The 21,696-nt window shown below is 52.4% G+C and overlaps 1 protein-coding gene across 2 annotated transcripts; it reads left to right on the forward strand.

Annotated features, from left to right (window-relative positions):
* Positions 1 to 12,544: 12,544 nt before the first annotated feature.
* Positions 12,545 to 21,644, forward strand: SLC12A9 (solute carrier family 12 member 9). 2 transcript variants are annotated; one of them, XM_039221875.1, is made up of 14 exons: positions 12,545 to 12,653; positions 13,429 to 13,649; positions 13,870 to 14,004; positions 14,446 to 14,577; positions 14,979 to 15,287; positions 15,904 to 16,011; positions 16,144 to 16,255; positions 16,812 to 16,969; positions 17,081 to 17,163; positions 17,325 to 17,449; positions 17,586 to 17,778; positions 17,951 to 18,125; positions 18,334 to 18,480; positions 20,374 to 21,644. In XM_039221875.1, exons 2-14 carry the CDS (start codon positions 13,469 to 13,471, stop codon positions 21,261 to 21,263), a joined length of 2,748 nt encoding a protein of 915 aa, XP_039077806.1. In that variant the 5' UTR covers positions 12,545 to 12,653; positions 13,429 to 13,468; the 3' UTR covers positions 21,264 to 21,644. The 2 variants fall into 2 exon arrangements, with proteins under 2 accessions (XP_039077806.1, XP_039077807.1); XM_039221876.1 differs by lacking the exons at positions 13,870 to 14,004; positions 14,446 to 14,577.
* Positions 21,645 to 21,696: the final 52 nt, after the last annotated feature.

The raw sequence follows: 21,696 nt of genomic DNA on the forward strand, positions 1-21,696 counted from the left end.
CCCCCGTTCACACTCTGTCTCTATCTCTCAAATATAAATAAACGTGGAAGAAAAAGAAAATACCCAGTCGATCCCTTGTCATAGAGTCGTCAGTCCCCATCCCCCAATCATGTAAGCCAGTTCCCAATATCTAATGTATACCAATAAAAGAATGAATAATGGGGCACCTTGCTGACTCAGTCAGAAGAACCTGCAATTCTTGATCTCAGGGGTCGTGAGTTCAAGCCCCACGTTAGGTGTAGAGATAATTCAAATAAACAAAAAAGTAAACAAAAGAATGAATAAAATAAAACTGTTATTAAGCATCTGCTATGTGCCAAGCGATCACTGTGCTAGTTTGAACATTTGTAAAGCAAGCCTCCTGGCCTCAAAATATCTTATAATGGGGTAGGAATCCCATTATTTCCCCTTTCCTTGGAGATGATATCTGAGCTTTTCACTCCAAATCGTCAGGTGTGTCTATCCTCTAGGTGTGAAGTCATTTCCTCTACTCCATCCACCCAGGACTACTTCCTAGGAAAGCTAGTTCTGTATCTACTGTATTATGTTACATAACTGAGCTGTCATATCACTAACTGGATGGATGCTTGTCCCACAGACCTGAACAAATCTCAGGCGTTCCTTTCTTCATTATTATAGCACTTCACTGTCCTCTCACCCCAAAATTAGGCTGTCACCCCCTGTTCCTTGCCCATGATCATATGCTGCTATTACTCATTGCCATGGCAGTACCTGTGCAAAGCACACACACCCCCCCCAACAGCTGGCTGGGCTTTTTAACTTTTTATTATTTTTAAGTAATCTCTATACCCAAAGTGGGGCTTGAACTCACGACAAACCGCGAAGAGTCAGAGTCATTTGTTCTACCAACTGAGCCAGCCAGGCGCCCCGAGCTTCCTTTTTGTTACCCACATCATGACAGTTATTTGGAGCAGCGTTGGAGTTAGGACTTTCCCTATATATAATAAACAACAAATCATCCCTTTTCACCAAAAATTACAGAAATTGTCACTCCTCTTCCCGTATCCCAGTGCCCCTCATCAGGTGCACCTCACCCAGTCAAGTCTAGAGTTAACTTTACTGGAAGCCCATGAAGTTTAAGATTCCGCACCCTTCACCTGACTGGCCCCTCCCACTGTCCTGGTTAATGAGTGCCATCAATTTAAACAGTTTTTAAGGTGAATTCCAGCACAAGAATGTTTGAAATGGCCTGAAATCTTAGGGCTCTTACACAAAGGGAATTTGGTAGAAGTTTCAACATTGCCAATAATGAGTTGTAAAGCTCAGTGAGATCTTTATAAACTTTCAATAATGAAAGAAAAAAAATTCAACCAGTCAGAATAGAGGGAAGATGGAGACATAGAGAAATAGAGAGTAGTATTACAGAATCATTATCATATGAAGAGGTAGCCCGAGTACACATGCAAGAAAAAGGTAAGACATGGAAGTATTATACAGATGTGTTGGGCAATTATTCACTACACCTAGCCTGTTGTTTTTCTCGATTTGGTAATATTTATAGTATTTGTCATCTTAACTTTTGCTGTGGTTTCTACATTTATTATTTTTTAAAAATGTTCATATTTGAGAGAGAGAGAATGTGTGTATGTGTGCACGCAGAGCGGGGGAGGGGCAGAGAGAGAGGGAGACACAGAATCCGAAGTAGGCTCCAGGCTCTGAGCTATCAGCACAGAGCCCAACGCGGGGCTCAAACTCAGCAACCATGACCTGAGCCAAAGTCAGATGCTTAACTGACTGAGCCACCCGGGTGCCCCTGTGATTTCTACATTTAAATAAACATTAGCTTTTATACTTAATTTCATCTTCCTAATTTTATTTTCTTAAGGTGGGTTCCCCATGTTATATAAACTTCAGGACTCACAAAACCTGAATCCACTCCTTGTCTGACCACCACACATCTTCCCAAATTCATCATATATGAAATTGTAATAGACACAAATGTAAAAGATTTTATAAATTTATTAGTGATTGTATTTTCATTGTTTGTGACCCCAATTTTCCTAAATGCAGTTGCAAAGTACGTTGTGCTCACGGCTAAGTCCAATGTAAGTCTGGCCCATTGTACATACTCAGTAAATGTGCAGTAACTACTTATTCCTTTATTAACTAGTCATTCTTTAATTCATTTAGCAATTATTATTACTATGTTTATTTATTATAAGATAGCGAGTATGTGCACAGGAGAGGGGCAGAGAGAGGAGGAGAGAATCCAAAGCAGGCTCTGCACTGTCAGTGTAGAGCCTGACTCGAGGCTTGAATCCACGATCCATGAGATCATGATCTGAGCGGAAACCAAGAGTCAGTTGCTTAACCTACTGAGCCACCCAGGCACCCCTCAGCAATTATTTAATGTACTTTTGCTATGGACCAGCCTGGGGACACAAAGTCATCCTCGACAGCCCAGGGTAAGAAATAACCATAAAACTTCAACAGAACACAGGAGGCTATGTGTGAAGCATAAGTGGTGGCATACAGAGGGTCCTATGGGATCACAGGGGGAGCACACCTAATCAATCCAACCTGTAGGTTCATGGTGAGCTTTCTAGAGATGATGCTGTTGGAATGAATCCTAGAGGAGATTGGTGGGAAATGTTGCTTTAAAGGCAGAAGGGGGGGCACCTGGGTGGCTCAGTCAGTTAAGCTTCTGACCTCAGCTCTGGTTGTGATCTCACTGTGAGTTCAGGTCCTGCACTGGGTTCTGCCCTGATGGTGGCATGGAGCCCACTTCTAATCCTCTGTTTCAGTCTCTCTGTCCCTACCCCCTCTCAAAAATAAATAAACATTTTTTTAAAAAGGCAGAAGGAAGAGTAAACACAAGAGTGTGGATGTAGTGAGATGGTCCCTGTGCTGCCAGAGTTCAGGACACCAGGATGTAGATTGCCAGGACAGTGACAGCGGATGAACTGAAGTCATGAGCAAGGGCCAGCCTGTCATCACAGGACATTCCCAGAGTGCAGGTTTGTCCTGAACACCTGGGGAAACACTGAAGGGTTTGAGACAAAGAAGCAATACCATCGGATTTGCATAGAAAGACCCCCACTTGTCCAATTTTGGAGAGTAGATTGAAAGGGATCAAGACTGAAGGCAGAAAAACCACATGTAGTTTTCCAAATGACAATGAGGGCTTGAAAGGGCAGAAGTGTGCACTCACATGCTAGAGCAGCTAGGTCTTGGAGCCTGGCTATGGGAGTGATGGAGACTGAAATCAAGCATGATTCAAGTTTCAGACCTGGGCAGTGAGGTAGGAGCTAGGGGACTGGGAGCCACGGGGGTGGAAGATGTGAGCAGGTTGAATTTGGGATCCCTGTGTACCATCGAGAAGGCAGGTCCAGCAGTCAACCAGATGGGTACCCAGGGGCAGCCTTTTTTTTTTTTAAAAAAAAGTTTATTTTTTTGAGAGAGAGCGAGCAAGCGAGTGAGAGAGAGCGCATGCACGAGTTGGGGAGGGGCAGAGAGAAAAGGAGGTACAGAATCTGAAACAGGCTCCAGGCTCTGTCAGCACAGAACTTGATGTGGGGCTCGAACCTACACACCATGGGATCATGACCTGAGCAGCTGTCAGAGGCCCAACCACTGAGCCACCCAGGCATCAGGGGAAGCTTTTTGGCAGGAGATACAGGTTCAGGAGTTACTGGCATATGATGGTGATGGAGGCTGTGCCCAGTGGGAGGGGGGATGGAAGAGATTGTAGACTGGGAAGGCTGAGGAAAGCCTTAAACTTCACTATTTATTTATTTGTAAAAGCAAACATTATCGTATTTAATTCATCATAAGAACTTTGTTAGGTAGGATGGACGTTATTCTGACACCCACTTTATTTTTTCCTTTATTTTTTAACATTTATCTATTTTGAGAGCACAAGCCAAGAGAGGGAGAGGGAGAAAGACAGATTATATCTATATCTATATCTATATCTATATCTATATCTATATCTATATCTATATCTATATCTATATCTATAGAGAGAGAGAGAAGAGGAGAGGAGAGGAGAGAGAATCCTAAGCAGGCTCCGCACTGTCAGTGCGGCTCCTACGTGGGGCTCAAACTCAACGGATGCGATCATGACCTGAGCTGAAACCAAGAGTCAGCAGCTTCACCAACTGAGCCACCCAGGGTGCTCCTTCTGATATCCACTTTAAAGATGAGACAGGCTCAGGTTAAGTGAGCCGTACAGTGCACTCAGCCAGTAGTCAGCAGGCACTCAGCATACAGGCTGACCTTCCAGCCCTACCCCTAAGAACCTGAAGGACACCAAATGTCCTTTTCCATCTCCTTCTCTCAGCCAGGACAGCCTGAAAGGCATTTTCGTTCCTTTGCCTTGCCCTGTGTAGCCCCTAGCCTGAAAGGGTGTGATTTACATTAACTAGAGCTTTGCCCACCGAGTCCCGGATCTTGGCGCTGGTCTAAGATAGAAGGGACTCTGAACCCTGACGGAATTGCAGGGGACTCAAACAGCTAGGAGGAGCAAGCTCATAGGAAGGTAGGAAGGAGACTGGCAGAGCTCACGGCAGAAGCCAAGGCTACCAGAGGGTAAAAAATTGGTGAGAAGGGAGGGGAAGGAGCTGAAGACTAGAGCTAGAAGGGAGGGGTGTAGGAGGAGTGGTAGTAGGGGAGGAGAGGTATCGGGAGGCTCATTGTCCTAGCTGGGAAGTCTTTTGTTTCCTCTCTTCCCTTGGCAGCCTGACAGGATATGAGGCCAAGCCCCCCTCCATGCCAGGATCCCCCCCCCCAACTGGTCGTGGCCCTTCCCTTACCATTGTGTCCTTGACAGGAATGGGGGCAGGGGCATTGGCTCTAGGAAGGAGTGTAAGTGGCTGGGGTGCTAGGCTACTAGGGTGCTGAAGGGACAAGAAGACCCTAGGGGGCTGGTTCATGGAGCTTAGCAGAAAAAGCTTTGTGCCTGGGGAGGAGCAGGAAGCCAGGCCTGGGTGGGGCCAGCACGGAGGGTAGCAGGTCGGGCCAGGGGAGGTAGATTGGGCCCCACAGGAGATGACGCACGGCTTCAGGCCTTTCCCAGCGCCCCCTCCATTTCAGCCTGTGGGCCTGAGAGCTCACCTGAACTGCAGTGTCCCCCCCACCCCCTCCATTCCCCAAAGTTGACATCAATCCCGCCAGGGCAGTTGCGATCTGGCAGAGGCCAGGAAACTCAGGTGTCCTGACTGGCCCCTCCACATCTGCTTTGCTTGATTCCCTCCCTCCTCGGGATCCAGGAGTCTGGCCTCCGGACTCTGGTCCTCCAGGAATCCTGGAATTTCATCCCTCCCCTCTGCTCCCTCCTGGACCATTTTGCTCCATCAGCTGTTCCCGCAGGAAGGGCGCCAGCTCAGCCTCGCCTCTCTTCCCGAGCCTTTTGTTTGCCGGGTCTGCAGGAAATTGCAGGGGCGTTGGCCAAGGGCTCATCTGCCCCTGGGGCCTGGGGGAGGGGGGTCCGGATTCACTAGACTTAACTCTGGGGAGCTCCTGGAACGCTTGGGGGAGGGTGGGTCCCCAGGGAATTCGCATTTAGGGCCTGAACTCTGAGTGGGGCACCTGCGATTGGATTGGATTGGATTGGACGTCCTTGTCCCCGAGAGGCAGTGCGAGTGTGTTTGGGGGCGCCCAGAAATGGAGGCTGGACTGACACTCTGAGGTCACTTAATAAGTTGACGGAGGAGCTAGCACCGGGGGCGAAAACCCTGATACTGGATCCCAGAACCTCGTCCTACATTCCTCGAAAGACAGCGATCCCAAGCAGTCGGGAAGCAGCAGTCAGGTCACACCAAACGTCTCCAAGAATGAGCTAATCCTGTTCTCCTTTAAAAAAAAAAAAAAAAAAAAAAAGGTGGGGAGGAGGACTAGCACGTAGCCCCCGAATTCGCGCCTTCCCAGGACGCAACCACAGATTTAGGTGAGGCGTGGACGCTCTAGCGGGCCGGCGCCCTCTCGTTGGTTGCCCTCTCTCTGAGGCCACCCTGGGCGCAGCCATCTTCTTTCCCCAGCAGGCGGGTCGCGCCCCGCGCAGTCACGTGAGGAGCAAGGTTCCCTACCCGGCCGGGGACTGTCTAGCCGTCTTCCAAAGAGGCGGAGCTACAGTAGCGGAGAAAACAAAAGGTCCTGTTTCGCGGAGCTTGACTTTTTCTATTGGGACTAGGTAGCCAGTCCTACCAGTCCTCATGAACAAGATAAACATGTACATGACATATATCAGATGGTGTTAGTCCAATGGAGAAAAAAAATAGAAAGGGGGATGGGATAAAGGGTGTGGTTCAATTTAAATGGGATTGGTGGAGGATATTTCAAGACGTCAAAATTTGCGTCAAGAACACCAAGGAGGCTCATGTCCTGTGGGCCACAGTGCGTTCTTGGAGGTTGGGGCAAGGAGATGAGGAGAGGCGGGGGCGGGATGCAGACTGGGTAGGGCTACAGGGTGACCAGGTAATATATAGACCACCCTGGCTCACTTGTGAGCTAAAGGAACATTGTTAACATTTTACACTAAGCCAATGGGCATAACCTTTGTAGTGGGACTGTAGTTGATGAATCATGAGGTATGTTAACCTAATTATTAAGGCTTTTGTGTTTTACGATGAGAAAGATAGGAAACTATTGGAGAGGTGTTTTTTTTTTAAGTTTATTTTGAGAGAGAGAGAGAATCTCCTTTTTTTAATGTTTTTTATTTATTTCTGAGAGAGAGACACACAGTGTAAGCAGGGGAGGGTCAGAGAGAGAGGGAGACACAGAATATGAAGCAGGCTCCAGGCTCTGAGCTGGCTGTCCACACAGAGCCCGACGTGGGGCTTGAACCCACTAACCGTGAGATCATGACCTGAGCCGAAGTCAGACGCTTAACCGAATGAGCCACCCAGGCTCCCCAAGAGAGAGAATCTCAAGAAGGCTTTGAGCTACCAGCGCAGAGCCCCATGCAGGTCTTGAATTACAAATTGTGAGATTATGACCTGAGCCCAAACTAGGAGTGGAAGGCTTAACCGACTGAGCCATCAGGTGCCCCTACTGGAGAGTTTTGAAAAGAGCAGTATCATGAACTGATTCTTGCTTTAATAGTATCCTTTAAAAAAAAAAATTATTTTTTAAGTAATTTCTACACCCAACGTGAGATTCAAATTTACAACCCTGAGATCAAGAGTCACACACTCTACTGACTGAGCTTCCAGGCATCCCTTAAGAGCATCCTTCAAACTGCTCTGTTGAGAATACGCTGCAGGATTGAGGGCAGAAGCAGGAAACCAAGTAGGCGGCTGCTGCCGTAATGCAAGTTAAGAGATGATGGTGGCTTGGAGTAGGGTGATAACATGTGATTGGACATGTTATGGTAATATTTTAAAAGTAGGGGCAAAAGGAATTGCTGATGGGGTGGATGTGGTGTGTGGGAGAGGGCATAACCACAGGATTGTTTTTGTTTTTGTTTTACCTAAGCAAATGGAAAGGGGGGGGAGTAGGTTGTGGGAGGAAGTTTAGGCATTTGATTTTGGATATACAGAGTTTGAGCTGCCTGTTTGAAGTCCAAGTGGAGATGTTAGTGTATTGTTGGATCCACAGTGTGGAGCTCGGATCTGGACTGGAGATACACCCTTGGGGTGTTGTGCCCGATTCGCGAGTTCCCAGAGACCTCCAAAGAGCCGACACCGATGCAAATACAAAAGGGTCTTTATTACAAGCTCGAGAAGGGGCTCATCTGCCTACCGGTGTCGTGGCAGCAAGATGAAGCGAAGACCGATAGCAAACAGGGTTTTTAAGGAGTACGGGATGGGGGTGTTACAGTACATGTAGCATCATCACATAAGCGCCAATTACAATTGTACAGCAGCACCCATGGTAACAGCTTTGACCATTCAGTATCTGTGAGGTGTTCATTACTTTTGGTGGGACCCAATCATGACTCTTGAGAATCCTTTGAAAATGACCAATTATGAGGTGAGTTTAAAGGGCCCACATGGGGGGCGCCTGGGTGGCCTAGTCAGTTAAGCGTCCGACTTTCGCTTAGGTCATGATCTCACGGTTCGTGGGTTCGAGCCCCGCGTCGGGCTCTGTGCTGACTGTCAGCTCAGAGCCTGGAGCCTGTTTCAGTCTGTGACTCCCTCTCTCTCTCTGACCCTCCCCTGCTCATGCTGTCTCTCTCTCTCTCTCCTAGAAATAAATAAAAAACATAAAAAAATAAAAATAAAGCGCCCACATGGGGTTTAGGCAAGCAGTGAGAAATTGGCTAGTTTGTATCTGCAGTTCCCAGCCTTGACTCAGACCATAGGAATGTTTCTTTTTTTTCTTTTTGATTAGCTGAACTGAGGGCTGTCCAAGGATGGCTTAGCCTTGAACAGTCTGAGGCTTTTCCTGGGACTGGGACTGGGGCTACGTGCAGCCCGAGGTTTCTCTTAATGGAGGACTTAATTTTTGGCTCTTCAGGGGCACCATCATAGAGATGGTGTTTAAGACTTTGAGATTGATATGATAGATCCCTGAGGGAGGGAGTGTAAATGGTGAAAAGAAATCTGAGGACCAAGTTTCCAGTCTTTGGTAGGGCCTCCAGTCCATAGTGCCTTTTGGCAGTGCCTCCAACATCTAGGAATGCTCCAGAGTGAGGATAAGACAGGAGGAAGCCAAAGAGACTGAGCAGGAGGAAATGCATGAGTGTGGTCTCCTAGAGAGGAAAGTGGTGGAGAAGATAGTAATCAAGTGCAGACATACCTGAGATAGTACACGTTTGGTTCCAGACCACTGCAATTAAAGTGAATATCACAAGAAAGCCTGTCAAATGAATTGTTTGGTTCCCAGTGCTCATGAAAGTCATGTGGACACTGCACTGTAGCCCATTAAGTATGCAGTATCGTTATGTCTAAAATCCATGTGCACGCCCTAATTAAAAAATACTTTATTGTTTAAAACTGCTGACCGTCTGAGCTTTCAGTGAGTTGCAGCCACTAATCACAGATCACCCTAACAAATATAAAGATAATGAAGTTTGAAATATTGCAAGAATTACCAAAATGTGACAGGCATGAAGTGAGCAAATGCTGTTGGAAAAATGGTGCCAAAAGACGGGATCCATGTAGGGCTGCCACAGACCTCAATGTATAAAAAAAAAAAAAAGCAGTATCTGTGAGGGGCAATAAAACAAGGTCTACCAGCATGGCAACTGACGATGGTATAGTAAAATGAGGACTAAGCAGCAACCCTTGGATTGATGGAGTGGAAGTCACAAGTGACTTGAGCAGTTTGTTTTTGCTGAGAGGCAAAAGCCTAAATGTAGTGGGTGACTGAGCCACCCAGGCACCCCTAGTGAATTTAAAAAGAAATAGGAGGATGGGTGGCTCAGTAGGTTGGGCATCCAACTTTGCCTTAGGTCAGGATCTCTCAGTTTGTGGGTTTGAGCCCTGTGTTGCACTCTGGGCTGACAGCTCAGAGCCTGGAGCTGCTTCAGATTCTGTGCCTTTTTCTCTGCCCTTCCCCTGCTCATGCTCTTTCTCTGTCTCTCTCTCAAAACTAAATAAACAGTAAACAAAAGAGAAAGAAAGAGGGGCACCTGGGTGGCTTAGTCGGTTAAGCGTCCGACTTTCGCTTAGGTCATGATCTCGAGGTTCGTGGGTTGGAGCCCCGCGTCGGGCTCTGTGCTGACTGCCAGCTCAGAGCCTGGAGCCTGTTTCAGAGTCTGTGACTCCCTCTCTCTCTGACCCTCCCCTGCTCACGCTGTCTCTCTCTCTCTCTCCTAGAAATAAATAAAACATTAAAAAAAAAAAAAGACGTCTTAAAAAAAAAGAGAGAAAGAAAGAAAGAAAGAAAATGTGAGGAGGGACGGGCCAGGGTGGCTTAGGGTTGAGTGTTAGACTTTGGGTCAGGTCATGATCTCACGGCTCGTGAGTTCAAGCCCTGCATCAGGCTCTGCTATCAGTGCAGAGCTTACTTTGGATCCTCTGTCTCCCTCTCTCTGCCCCTCCCCTGCTCTCTCTCTCTCTCTCTAAAATAAACATTAAAAAAAAAAAAAAAGAAATGTGAGGAAACAGCTAGTACAGACAACTTGTTTAAGGAGTTTTGCTATAAAGAACAATAAAGATATGGAGCAATAGTGGGGGAGTATACTGTATTTGGAAAAAAAATTTTTTCTCCTTTTTAAGGCAAGATGGGGAAAACATATTTGTATACCTGTGGGAATGATCCAACAAAAAGAGAAAACAAGATGATGAAATGGGATGTAGAGGTGGTTGACCTTAGCTGGGAGCATGATCAGTAGTTCATCGCTTGTGACAGGAAGAGGGCACAGCAGGGTGTGATGGTGGACTAGGGGCTTTTAGTCCCTTGGTGGCTTGTTTTCTCAAGGAATTGGGAACTGAGACAGTGAGATGGTAAGCCGGTGAGCCGTGAGCCGTACAGGAGGCACAGAGGGTAGAATAGAGAGGGGTGAGGATTAAGTCATCTAGGAGTGCAGGAGAGTGAAAGGACTAGAGAAACCTCATCTGACTGCTGGGCAGCATGAGGGCTACACTCAAGGTTCATGGTCATGAATTTGAGATGAGCTCCCACAGTTGGGTGTTTTTCTCAGCCATATTCAGCTGCTTGGGCAGGCGGGGGTGGGGTGGGGGGGGGGAAACAGGCTCAGGGGAGGTAGGGAGTTGCATTTACCAGGCTGTGGTTTTGCCAGGTTAATAAAGGGAGAGAGGGACAAGGGAGTGCTTTTCACTGACCATAAACTTTAAGCAGGATAAGAAGGGAAGTGAGTGGGGGACAGCAGAAAGAGGGCGGGATCAGCAGATTGGGGTCCAGTGAGGTAGAGGATTGTTGGGGTCAAGACATGACAAAGACCCTTTCCCTGACCAAACTTCAGTCAGGCTTCTCTGAGCCCTCTTGAGACTTGGCCTCGACCTTGGCCCCCATCCTTGCTCAGCCAGCCTAGCCCAGTTTAGGGAGAATCTTCCCACTCTTGATATCTGATCACCCTGGCCTGCCTTCAGCAAAATTCTAAGTCTGTTTGACTAGAGTCCCCCCTATGCTCTTTGTAGTTTCCCACCACCGACTCCCTCATTCTGCTTGTTGGCTATAAATGCCCAGCTGCCTTTGCTGTAGAACCCCATCTCTCTCCCCTTGTGACAGTCCTGACACCTATTGGAATCGTCCTGAATAAAGTCTTCCTTACCATTTTAACAACTGTCAGATTATTATTTTATTTTTCTTAGTAGTCATACCAGAAAAGGTGAATGGAAAGAGGGAGGGCCTGCAGTTATTTACTGGCAAGGGCAAAGTCTGGGCATAGCCATTGGGTATCTATGCAGATCTGTGTTCAAGCAACTGCCACGCCAGGGCATTGGAAGTCTCATCAATACAGATATCGAAATCAAAAATTGCGACAGGATGGTGTTGGAGAGATCCACAAGCCAAACTCTGTTGTGGTTAGCTGCGGTGACCACTGAAGATGCCACACTTCAGTTGCTCATGAGACCTCTCCCTGGCAAAGCCACATTTGGGCTCCTTTGAGCCCGTTCCTCTCCTAGGAAAATGCTGCAGATAATCTACAGCCAAAGGCCAGTGGCAGTAAAAGCACTGTTAATTTCCTGAGGCTCAAATGACGGTGCAGCCACAAAGGACTATGTCAAAGTTAGGAAGTGATTACAAAAGCTCTCCCAGCTTCTGTTTCCCTAAGAAGTACCTACCTCAGAATGCTTATGTATATTTAATGTAGCACGATGTGCAAATAACTTACTGAACATTTTGGCATTGTTTTCGAGTGCGAGTTAGTTCAACTTCATGCAGGCAGGGTTCTACTTAATCCCCGTTTTGTAGATGAAGAAACGTTACCAGGTAGTGCTACTGTTGATGGTACCTGTGAAGAGTGAGGAAGGGAGGGGATCCCATTTCCCGGAGGTTCACAAGTCCTCTCTGTTAGAGGGGACGACACCATGCAGGGAGGCTGGAAAGCTGCAGGAGGACCTTGCGGACCGACGGTGGCCGGCGCAGCCAGGGCTTTCCCGTACCAGCGGCCGATGGCTCCCTCCGATGGCGGACGCGCAGAGCGCAGCCGGGTGGGATGGATCGGGCGTGAGGGGCGGGTCTCCTGCGGGCGGGGGGGCGGGGGATGAGGGCTGAGGCGGGTATCCAGAGACCTTACAGGTATTCGAGAGGCTGGAGGAATAGGACTCCGGAAGGCGCCTAGCGACACGGCCCCGCATTCTCGGCGACGCACCTGGGCCAGGTGTCACGTCCCCGCCCACCTGCAGCTGCCTTCCGCCGTCGCCGCACGCCCCTTTCCGTAGTGGCGCCTCCGGGCGTCTCCGCGAGCTCGGAGTGGGCTCCCGCCCGCATAAAGGGCGCCTGCTTGCACTGGGGTGATGGGCGATTTAGGGGCGGTGGTCTACACCTTGCCGGAGACGCATCCCTGAGGGACGACGCAGGGCAGTATCCCGGGCACACGTGGAGCTGGAGCCGCGCCGGCCCCCGGGAGCCCGAGGTGGGAGGGGCTTCCCCGGGCGCGCCCACGGGGCGGGGCGGGGCGCGGGGACCAATGGTGCGCGCGGGCTGCGGGGGGGCCGGGCTCCGGGCCTGGCATCCCGGTAGCTGCAGCTGGCTTTTCCGGCACCGGCGCCCCCTCGGCCCGTAGCCGACCCCTCCGGCTCTCGGGGATCGTCCCCGGGCGGCTGCGTCCTCCTGGCGGGTGAGTGAGCGCTCTGCCGCACTCTGGCTGTGGGGATGCGCCTAGCTGGGTAGAGCGGATCTCGGCCCCCTCAAACCGACCCCGGGAGAATGGGCAGGAACCGGTGTCGCGGACGGGCATGAAGACCCACCTTGTGTTGCTGGCCTGTGTCTTTGTTTTGGTAGTCGAGGGGTGTGTTTGGGTTGGTCGAGTTTGGAGGGCGCCTCATGTGGGTGGGAGGAATCTGGTGAGGCTGAGGGGTAAAGGAGCTGATTTGAACTGGGTTGAGGGAGAGGATTGATGGAGGGAGGGGCCTTGGGAGATTTGGAAATTTCTCGTTGCCACGGGTGAGGTGATAATTTGGAGGGGTTAGGATGGGGACAGCTCCGGACTCCGGATGAGGGGGTGAAGAGGGTTTCCTGCCCTTAACTCACTTCCCTTTTGGGGGATTTGTTTCCTCTTACACTGCTAGTTGAAAAGGGAGAGTATCTTTGCTTCTTCCCAGAGCCATTGCCATCCTTAGTCTCTGGGATATGGGGGAAGGGGTGGCCCCCAGGAGCTGGGAGGGGACTTGGTACCCAAATGCTGAGGATGTGGAGTCTACCATTGTTCGGGGAAGTGGTAAGGACCAGTCTGCTCCCCAGGAACTCTTGAGTTACTGGTGAGTGAGTGAGTGAGTGGTGTGTGTGTTTCTTGAAGCTCTCCCTTTTGGGGAGGTTTCCAGGTGTTTAGTTGGAGGTGTTTTTGAGGGGCTCCATGGAGCTACTTTCCATTAAGTGACACTGTCTTTTGCAGGCCTCATAACCCATTGGTGGCTTCTTCTGCCTGCTCTCCACCATGGCCAGCGAGAATTCTCCTCTGCTGGCCTACCGGCTCCTGGGAGATGAGGGGGTTGCCTTCTCTGCCAATGGAGCTGGGGGTCCTGGAGGGGCATCTGCCCGGAAGCTCTCCACCTTCCTGGGTGTGGTGGTGCCCACGGTCCTGTCCATGTTCAGTATAGTTGTCTTTTTGAGGATTGGTAAGTGGGGTGGTGGGGCTTGCTCTGGGGTGCAGGAGTGTGGGGGAGGGGTGGGACTGGGAAGAGCTTGGGGAAGGGTCTTGGGAGAAGGAGGTGGATGGAGGGCTTGGGGAGAGGGCTCCTCGTGGCCCTGTGTTGAGCTCTGCCCTGGAGGTAGAGCTCAGTGTGATGTGGGGATGTGTGAGCCATCCTGTGACCTGCTTTTCCACTCCTGTCTCAGGGTTCGTGGTGGGCCATGCTGGGCTGCTGCAGGCTTTGGCCATGCTCCTGGTTGCCTACTTCATCCTGGCGCTCACCGTCCTCTCTGTCTGTGCCATCGCCACCAACGGAGCTGTGCGGGGGGGTGGAGCCTACTGTATCCTCCAATGCTGATGGACTGGGGGCTGGGCTCTTCTGTCTTGTAGGGAGGAGGAGGGGCAAGGGTAGGGTGAGAGGGAGGCAAGTTCTCATGAAGCAGGTGGGCTGAAATGGGGAAGGTGACCAACATGGCCTTCACGTGTATCTTGGTGCTATTCCCCAGTCCACCAGGTGTCTTCCCAGCTGTCTTTGTGGTTCTCCCAACAGTCTTGTCAATTAGGTAGTTCATTTTCCAGATGAGGAAACTGGAGTTCGAGAGTATTAGTGACTCACTGCAAAGTCACATGGCTTGGGTGTGACCGAGCTGGACAGCTTGACGCTGGGGACAATCCCAGTGTGTGCAGGGAGACAGGCTGCAGGGTGCTTTGTGCCCAGACCCTTCCTCCTGCTTCATTCACTTTCTTTTCCCTTAACACTCACCCTCTGCTTCCACTTTTAGTCATGATCAGCCGGACCCTGGGGCCTGAGGTTGGGGGCAGCATTGGCCTCATGTTCTACCTGGCTAACGTCTGTGGCTGTGCCGTCTCCCTGCTGGGGCTGGTGGAGGCCGTGCTCGATGTCTTCGGGGCCGGTCTGTGTGCCAGGCAGCTCTGCGGGTTTACAGGGTCTGGGATTCTGGGGTCACGAGGGAGAGAGGCCTCTCTCGAAGAGGGCCAAAGTGGTCCATTAGCTTGGCTTTCTTGAGCTCCTACTATGTTCCCAGCTTTAGACATCTAAGAGCTTGTACCGGCCCACAGGCAGCTTACCATCTAGTTGGGGAGGCCAGACTAACTCCCCTAAATTCAACAGAGCAAGATTAGTGGTATCTACCAGGGAGGGGTAGGATGCTGGGGTACAGTTGAGTAGGGAGGTGGGAAAGAGAGTGTCTGAGGACAGTTAGGCCAAAGAGGGGGTCTGTTCCTGCTTTGATTCATGGGTGGGATCCCTCCTGGGGGGGTCTGGTCTTATAACTCTGTTCCTTCCTTTTTGTAGACTCCGCGAGGTCCAATGGGCTTCACGTTCTGCCCCAGGGCTATGGCTGGAGCCTTCTCTATGGCTCCTTGCTGCTGGGCCTTGTGGGTGGGGTCTGCACATTGGGGGCTGGCCTCTATGCCCGAGCTTCCTTCCTCACGTTCCTGCTGGTCTCTGGATCCCTGGCCTCGGTGCTGGTCAGCTTTGTGGCTGTGGGGCCCAGGAGCATCCCCTTGACCCCACGGCCTGGCCCCAATGGCTCTTCCCTGCCACCCCAGGTCGGCCACTTCACTGGTTTCAACAGCAGCACCCTGAAGGCCAACTTGGGTGGTGAGCTGGGTACAGGGGTAACAGGGTTCTCAGGGCAAGGAGCAAGAATGTTGGGGAGGGCAGGGCCCTTGGAAACCCTTGGATGAGAACAGATGTCAGTGAGAATCAGGGGTAGGAGGGCAGATCTCAGAACAGTGCAGATTATTCAAGATCTCTCCAGTGTGCTTGGCCCAGTGGGGCGCGAGAGTGACCACAAGACAGTTCCTGCCTTAGAGGAATTTTGTTTAGTTGGAGAGATAAAATGTACATTCAGGAAACAATTAAATAGCACAATAGGACCGAGCATGGTCCAAATAGATGAGAATCAGGAGAGGAGTTGGGAGGAGGGCTGGGGGCGAGCAGGGGTTGCTGGGAGGTGGCCAGAGGTGTGTTGGGGAATTCAGGTAGGAGCAAGAGAGAAGGTGTCTCAGGAAGTGACAAGGATGAAGGCCTGGAGGGAGGAGGGAGGAGAGCAGGGGGAATGATGACGCCAACTGAGCCAGGACCTGTGATGGGTCAGGGCTGGGGTCTTAGAGTAGGCCGTTAGTGACATGTGAGGAGAGGGTGATGGGGCCATCATGCCTGGGTCCCAGTGAGGGGTACTGACACCCTCTCCTCCCTGGAAACCATCTCTCAGCTGGCTACGCCAAGGACTATACCACGGGGGCCATGATGAACTTCGCCAGTGTCTTTGCTGTCCTTTTTAATGGCTGCACGGGCATCATGGCGGGGGCCAACATGTCAGGTGAGAGTCCCTGCCTGCCGCCCCCTGGGGGTTTGGGGTTGCCACCCTGTGCCTTGGTGGGAGTGCTGAGGGTTCAGGAATGTGGGAGATGGTGGAGGGCTGACGTTTCCCCTTCTGCCCCTCTCCTTCCAGGGGAGCTGAAGGATCCCAGCCGGGCCATTCCCCTGGGCACCATTGTCGCCGTCGCCTACACCTTCTTCATCTACACCCTGCTTTTCTTCCTCTCCGGCTTTACTTGTGACAGGTGCCTGGGGAGGGGGCTGGCCTGGCCCTTGAGAGGGTGGAGTGGAGCGGTGGAACCGCTGGATCACCAAGGGGAGCAGAGCTGGGGGGGCGGGTACCCCCCTTGTCGGGATGCAGGGAAAATAGACTGTTTCTCCCTCTGGGGGAGAGAAGGAGCCACTGCCACTGATGGGGTCAGCTGGCTAAAAAGTGGTAGCCAGCCTGTAACCAGAGTTTGCTATGTCTCTCGGACTGTTGTAAGCACTTGGTTTTGGGGGGTGAGGGATGGCTTTCTAGTCAATTCGTATTTCCATAAATATTTGGTTTCTTGTGCATACACTGTTGGGAATGTCCACCATGTGATTCAATCCAAAGCAGCCTAAAGATAAACCAGTGAATACCGTGTCTTTCCCCTCCGGGCACACATGATGTATTACAATGGCCTTTGAGCCTGGGTCAGCCAGGAATACCCAGGAATACCCAGTTCTTGACCTCATGTAGAGTCAGAGCACTTTGCTTATGGAGGCCCTAGGATGGATGCACCTGCGTCATCTGCATCCTCCTTTCCCTCCCACCAGGACCCTGCTCCAGGAGGACTACGGGTTCTTTCGCGCCATCAGCCTGTGGCCCCCGCTGGTGCTGATCGGTATCTATGCCACATCGCTGTCAGCCTCTATGAGCTCCCTCATTGGGGCCTCCCGCATCCTCCACGCTCTAGCTCAGGATGACCTCTTCGGTGCGCCGTCCCCTACTCCTTGCTCAGCTCTGAGCACACCTTCCCATGTCTGTCTTGGTCTCCACTTGGTCCCAGGCTGACGTGTCTGTCGCGTTGTTTCTGTTTGCACAGGAGTGATCTTGGCACCGGCCAAGGTGGTGTCCCGAACCGGGAACCCCTGGGGGGCTGTGCTGTATTCTTGGGGCCTAGTGCAGGTAAGCCTTCCTTTCAGGCTGTCCTTCCCCTTATCCCCTCCTGGTTCTGTTCCTGGGACCAGGGGGGACCTGGGCTTGGGCTGGGAGAGGGAACAAAAAGGCAGGATGCATTGGCATGTGGTGGGGATGCGGGCACGCCCAGCCTCTCGGTCCTTGTCTAGCTGGTGCTCTTGGCTGGGAAACTAAATACGCTGGCCGCCGTGGTCACCGTCTTCTACTTGGTGGCCTATGCTGCGGTGGACCTGTCCTGCCTGAGCCTGGAGTGGGCCTCGGCCCCTAACTTCCGGTGAGTGGAGAAGTTGCCTGTGTCCTCGGACACCCAGGAGGGAGGCATGGGAAAGGCTGAGTCTAGTGGGCTGAGGTTGGAGATGGAGGGCAATGGCAGGCCCTGAGTGCCCTTCCTTTCTCTCCCCCACTCCCAGCCCCACCTTCAGCCTGTTCTCCTGGCACACCTGCTTGCTGGGGGTGGCCTCCTGTCTTCTCATGATGTTCCTCATCAGCCCTGGGGCCGCCGGTGGCTCGCTGCTTCTTATGGGCCTTCTTTCTGCCCTGCTCACGGCTCGAGGAGGCCCCAGCAGCTGGGGCTACGTCAGCCAGGCCTTGCTTTTCCACCAGGTTGGGGGCCTCGGAGGAGGGGGACAGGGAGGGGGCGGCAGTCTGGGATCCCCACCCCGCTCCAAGTAGGCTTCCTTCTGCTGTGGCTGGAATCGGGGTTCTTGTCTGAGAGGTGGTGAGTAGGGACTGCCCTCTTGAGCCCTTCCTCTCCACACCTCACCCCTGGTCCCAGGTGCGTAAATACCTGCTCCGGCTGGATGTCCGGAAGGACCATGTGAAGTTTTGGCGGCCCCAGCTGCTGCTCCTGGTGGGGAACCCCCGGGGCGCCCTGCCTCTGCTGCGGTTGGCCAACCAGCTCAAGAAGGGGGGCCTCTATGTCCTGGGCCACGTCACCCTGGGAGACCTTGGTGAGTGGCCCTCTGTTCCTTCCCCAGCCTCCTTCTCCCTCATGTCTCTTCAGGCTCTTTGGGTCCAGAGGCCTCATGCTTCTTTCCTGACAACCCTTAAAACCAGCCTGAGCCCTGCCCAGACCTTTTTCTTTGGCCCATTTGGAATTTGGATTCGAGGAGAAGGTGCATGGGTTTGGCACACATCTACTGCCTCCCTTCTCCACAGACTGTCTGCCGTCGGACCCCGTGCAGCCCCAGTATGGGGCATGGCTGAGCCTGGTGGACAGAGCCCAAGTGAAGGCCTTTGTGGACCTCACCCTCTCGCCCTCGGTGCGCCAGGGGGCTCAGCATCTGCTGCGGATCTCCGGCCTTGGTGAGCTACTCCTCCCCGGGTCCCCTCGGCCCCCTCTGTGGCCCCTTTTAATCTCTGCCACCGTCCCCTAGAGAGTAAACCACAGACCGCAGACTCGCAGTCTAGGGCAGATAAGACGCAGGGCTCAGCTCAAAGATACTAGATGGTGTGTGAGAAGGGCCTGGAAGAGACACTTAAGGACTGGAGATGGGTACCACTGACATTTCTTCTTTTCTGACCCAAAAGTTGGGGTGCAAGCTCTGAAGAGCATGCTGTGTTTCTGGGGACAGTGGGAGAATTCCTCGAGGCTAGGGGCTGCTCCATCAAATCTAGGGCAGATAGTTTCTAATCATCCGACCTCAAGATCACTATGCGCTGATGCAGCTGGTGACAAGATGGTATCTCAGCTGGGCCTTAGAAGGGACAGAGAAAGAAGGCCTGGTGTGACATGAGCTCTGGAGACCGCTGAGGATGCAGGGGGGTGTGGGGCTGATGTGCAAGATTCCCTGCTTTATCACTCTGCCTTAGCACCAAGGCCTCTAGCCGCACACCCTGGCTTTCTCCAAATCTGTGCTGAGCTGCCACCTTCTTTCTCAATCCTGGGTGGTGTTAGTCCCCTCTCCCGGCACATGCTCCCGTCTCTAAAGTTCGAGTGTTGGACGATACCCCCCATTTCACGTAAATCAGAACCCTGGACAATGCTCAGGAGAGGGGTGACTAGTTTAATTTGCCAGAGTGGCTGGAGTTCACACCTGCAGAGGTGTTTGGGGGCTGTTGGCAGGCATTATGAGACAGTCCCCGGAGCATCTGAGAGCCTGGTCTCTCCTCAGCCCCATGTTTTGTGAGTGAACCTGTGCCAGGAAACCGCTACTTTCTATGAAATTTATCCTGAGGAAAGTGATTCCAACAAAGGGGAACGATTTCCTCTAGAACTTGATTTACTGGTGGTTTCTGAGCAACCCATTTGTCTCATGAGAAAAAAAACCTTAGGATCTCAGAAACTTTCTGTAAATTCAGCCCTGTTGAGAGTGGGGGTGGGGGGGATTATCCAGTTTCCATTGGTTCAAAAATGGAAAAACCAGGAGCTGTCAGCAGGGACCTGGGGCATTTGCTTCACACAAGGCTCAGAGGCTCAGGGGGCGGGCTCTGCTGCTGGGTGCCTTGTGCTCACCTGCGGACCCCGGTATCTACCCACCATGAGCCTTGGGGCAAATGACTTCACCGCTCTGTGCCTCAGGTTGCTTACCTGCGAAAGGGGTGAGTCAATGGTCCCTACCTCCTAGTGTCACTTCAAGGGTCAGATGAGTTAAAACACAAAGTGCATTCAACAGGCCCTGGCCTTTGGTTAGTGTGAAGATGGTAGCTGTTTCTTCTCCAGGGATCTTGCTTTGGAGTCACCATGTTTGGGGCTTTGCAGTAGTAGTAGAAACAAATCAGGCCAGTTCTCACCATCCCCCAGCAGAGTCTGGGTGCTGTTTCCCAGGGGACGGAGCCCACAAGCTTGACTACTGACTACTCAGGGGTCTGGTCTGCCCACTAGACTCAGACCCTCATCTCCCATCATTAAAAGTATGTTGCTAGAAGCTCGGAGTGGAGGCATCCTACTGCTGTGGACCGGAAGTGCTCATTAGTTAGAACAATCCTAAGGCGAACTTTACGCATTTAAGTCAGGGAGATTAGTCATGTAGGTGCAACAAATAAACGCATGCGAAAGCATCTGGGAAGACGAAAAGTCATTATGCAAACGTTCATAATGTTGCCCGGAGAGCCGAAGCGCAGGGTGAATGCCATGCCTGATGGCTGACGTGTGGCGCTGCCGGCGCATACGAGTGGGTGCGTATTAGTGTGATGTAAACTCAGCCTGTGAGTCTGATTCCTGTCGGTTCCTTCCCACCTCCTCCTCTCTGCCCCCAGGTGGCATGAAGCCCAACACGTTGGTCTTGGGTTTCTACGATGATGCTGAACCCCAGGACCACTTCCTGACAGACCCGGCTTTCTCCGAGGCTGCTGATGGCACCCAGGAGTGTGGGTCCCCAGCCCTGAGCACCCTGTTCCCTCCGCCCCGGGCTCCTGGGAGCCCTCGGGCTCTCAGTCCCCAGGACTATGTGGCTACGGTGGCAGATGCCCTCAAGATGAACAAGAACGTGGTTCTGGCCCGGGCCTGTGGGGCCCTGCCCGCTGAGCGCCTGAGCCGGGGTTCTGGGGGCACCTCGCATCCGCATCATGTGGATGTGTGGCCTCTCAACCTGCTGCGGCCCCGGGGTGGGCCTGGCTATGTGGACGTGTGTGGCCTTTTCCTGCTGCAGATGGCAACCATCTTGGGCATGGTGCCTGCTTGGCACAGTGCCCGGCTCCGGATCTTCTTGTGCCTGGGACCTCGAGAGGCCCCTGGCGCAGCTGAGGGGCGGCTGCGGGCACTGCTGAGCCAGCTGAGGATCAGGGCCGAAGTGCAGGAGGTGGTGTGGGGCGAGGGGGCTGGGACTGCAGAGCCTGAGGAGGAGGAGGAAGGGGACTTTGTGAATGGCAGGCTGGGAGATGCTGAGGCAGAGGCCCTGGCAGGCAGCGCCAACGCCCTGGTTCAGGCCCAGCAGGGGCGCAGCAGAGGAGGAGGGCCCGGTGGGCCTGAGAGTGGGGATGGTGAGGGTGGGCCTGCCACGGCCCTCACTTTCCTGTACCTGCCTCGGCCGCCAGCCGATCCTGCCCGCTACACTCGCTACCTGGCGCTGCTGGAGATTCTGACCCGTGATCTGGGCCCCACGCTGCTCATTCATGGTGTCACCCCGGTCACTTGCACTGATCTCTGATGCCCAGGTCCTGAAGCAGAGAGCACACAGGTCCAGTGACCCGCCCTGATTAGTGGATGTGAAGGGGAAGGGCAGCCTTCTGGCCTGCTCCACATGTGGGGTGTGGAGCCCAAGGGAAGTATTAGGGGATCCTGGGCTGGGGCGTCCTGTCCCTGGGAGAGGGGCTTCAGTGTCCCCACCACGCTGTGGGAGGAAGCTGGCAATCCTCCCCACTGGCCTCCCTTCCTTCACCGGTGCCTTGATGGAGGCTGGGTCTCTGCTTGGACTCTAGGCTACCTCAGTTTCCCCTCACCCAACAGATTCGCAGACCCCTGAGGTTGTGATGTTTTTGTTTGTTTTATTTTTCTAACGGCTGAACATGAATAAAAGACCAAAACACTATGGGCTGGCTGAGTACTGCTGGGGAGAGGAGGGGTAGGTGGGACGGGAAGAG

The sequence above is a fragment of the Hyaena hyaena genome, unplaced genomic scaffold, assembly GCF_003009895.1.
Source record: "Hyaena hyaena isolate Hyena2069 unplaced genomic scaffold, ASM300989v1 scaffold_1030, whole genome shotgun sequence".
Taxonomy (NCBI): domain Eukaryota; kingdom Metazoa; phylum Chordata; class Mammalia; order Carnivora; family Hyaenidae; genus Hyaena; species Hyaena hyaena.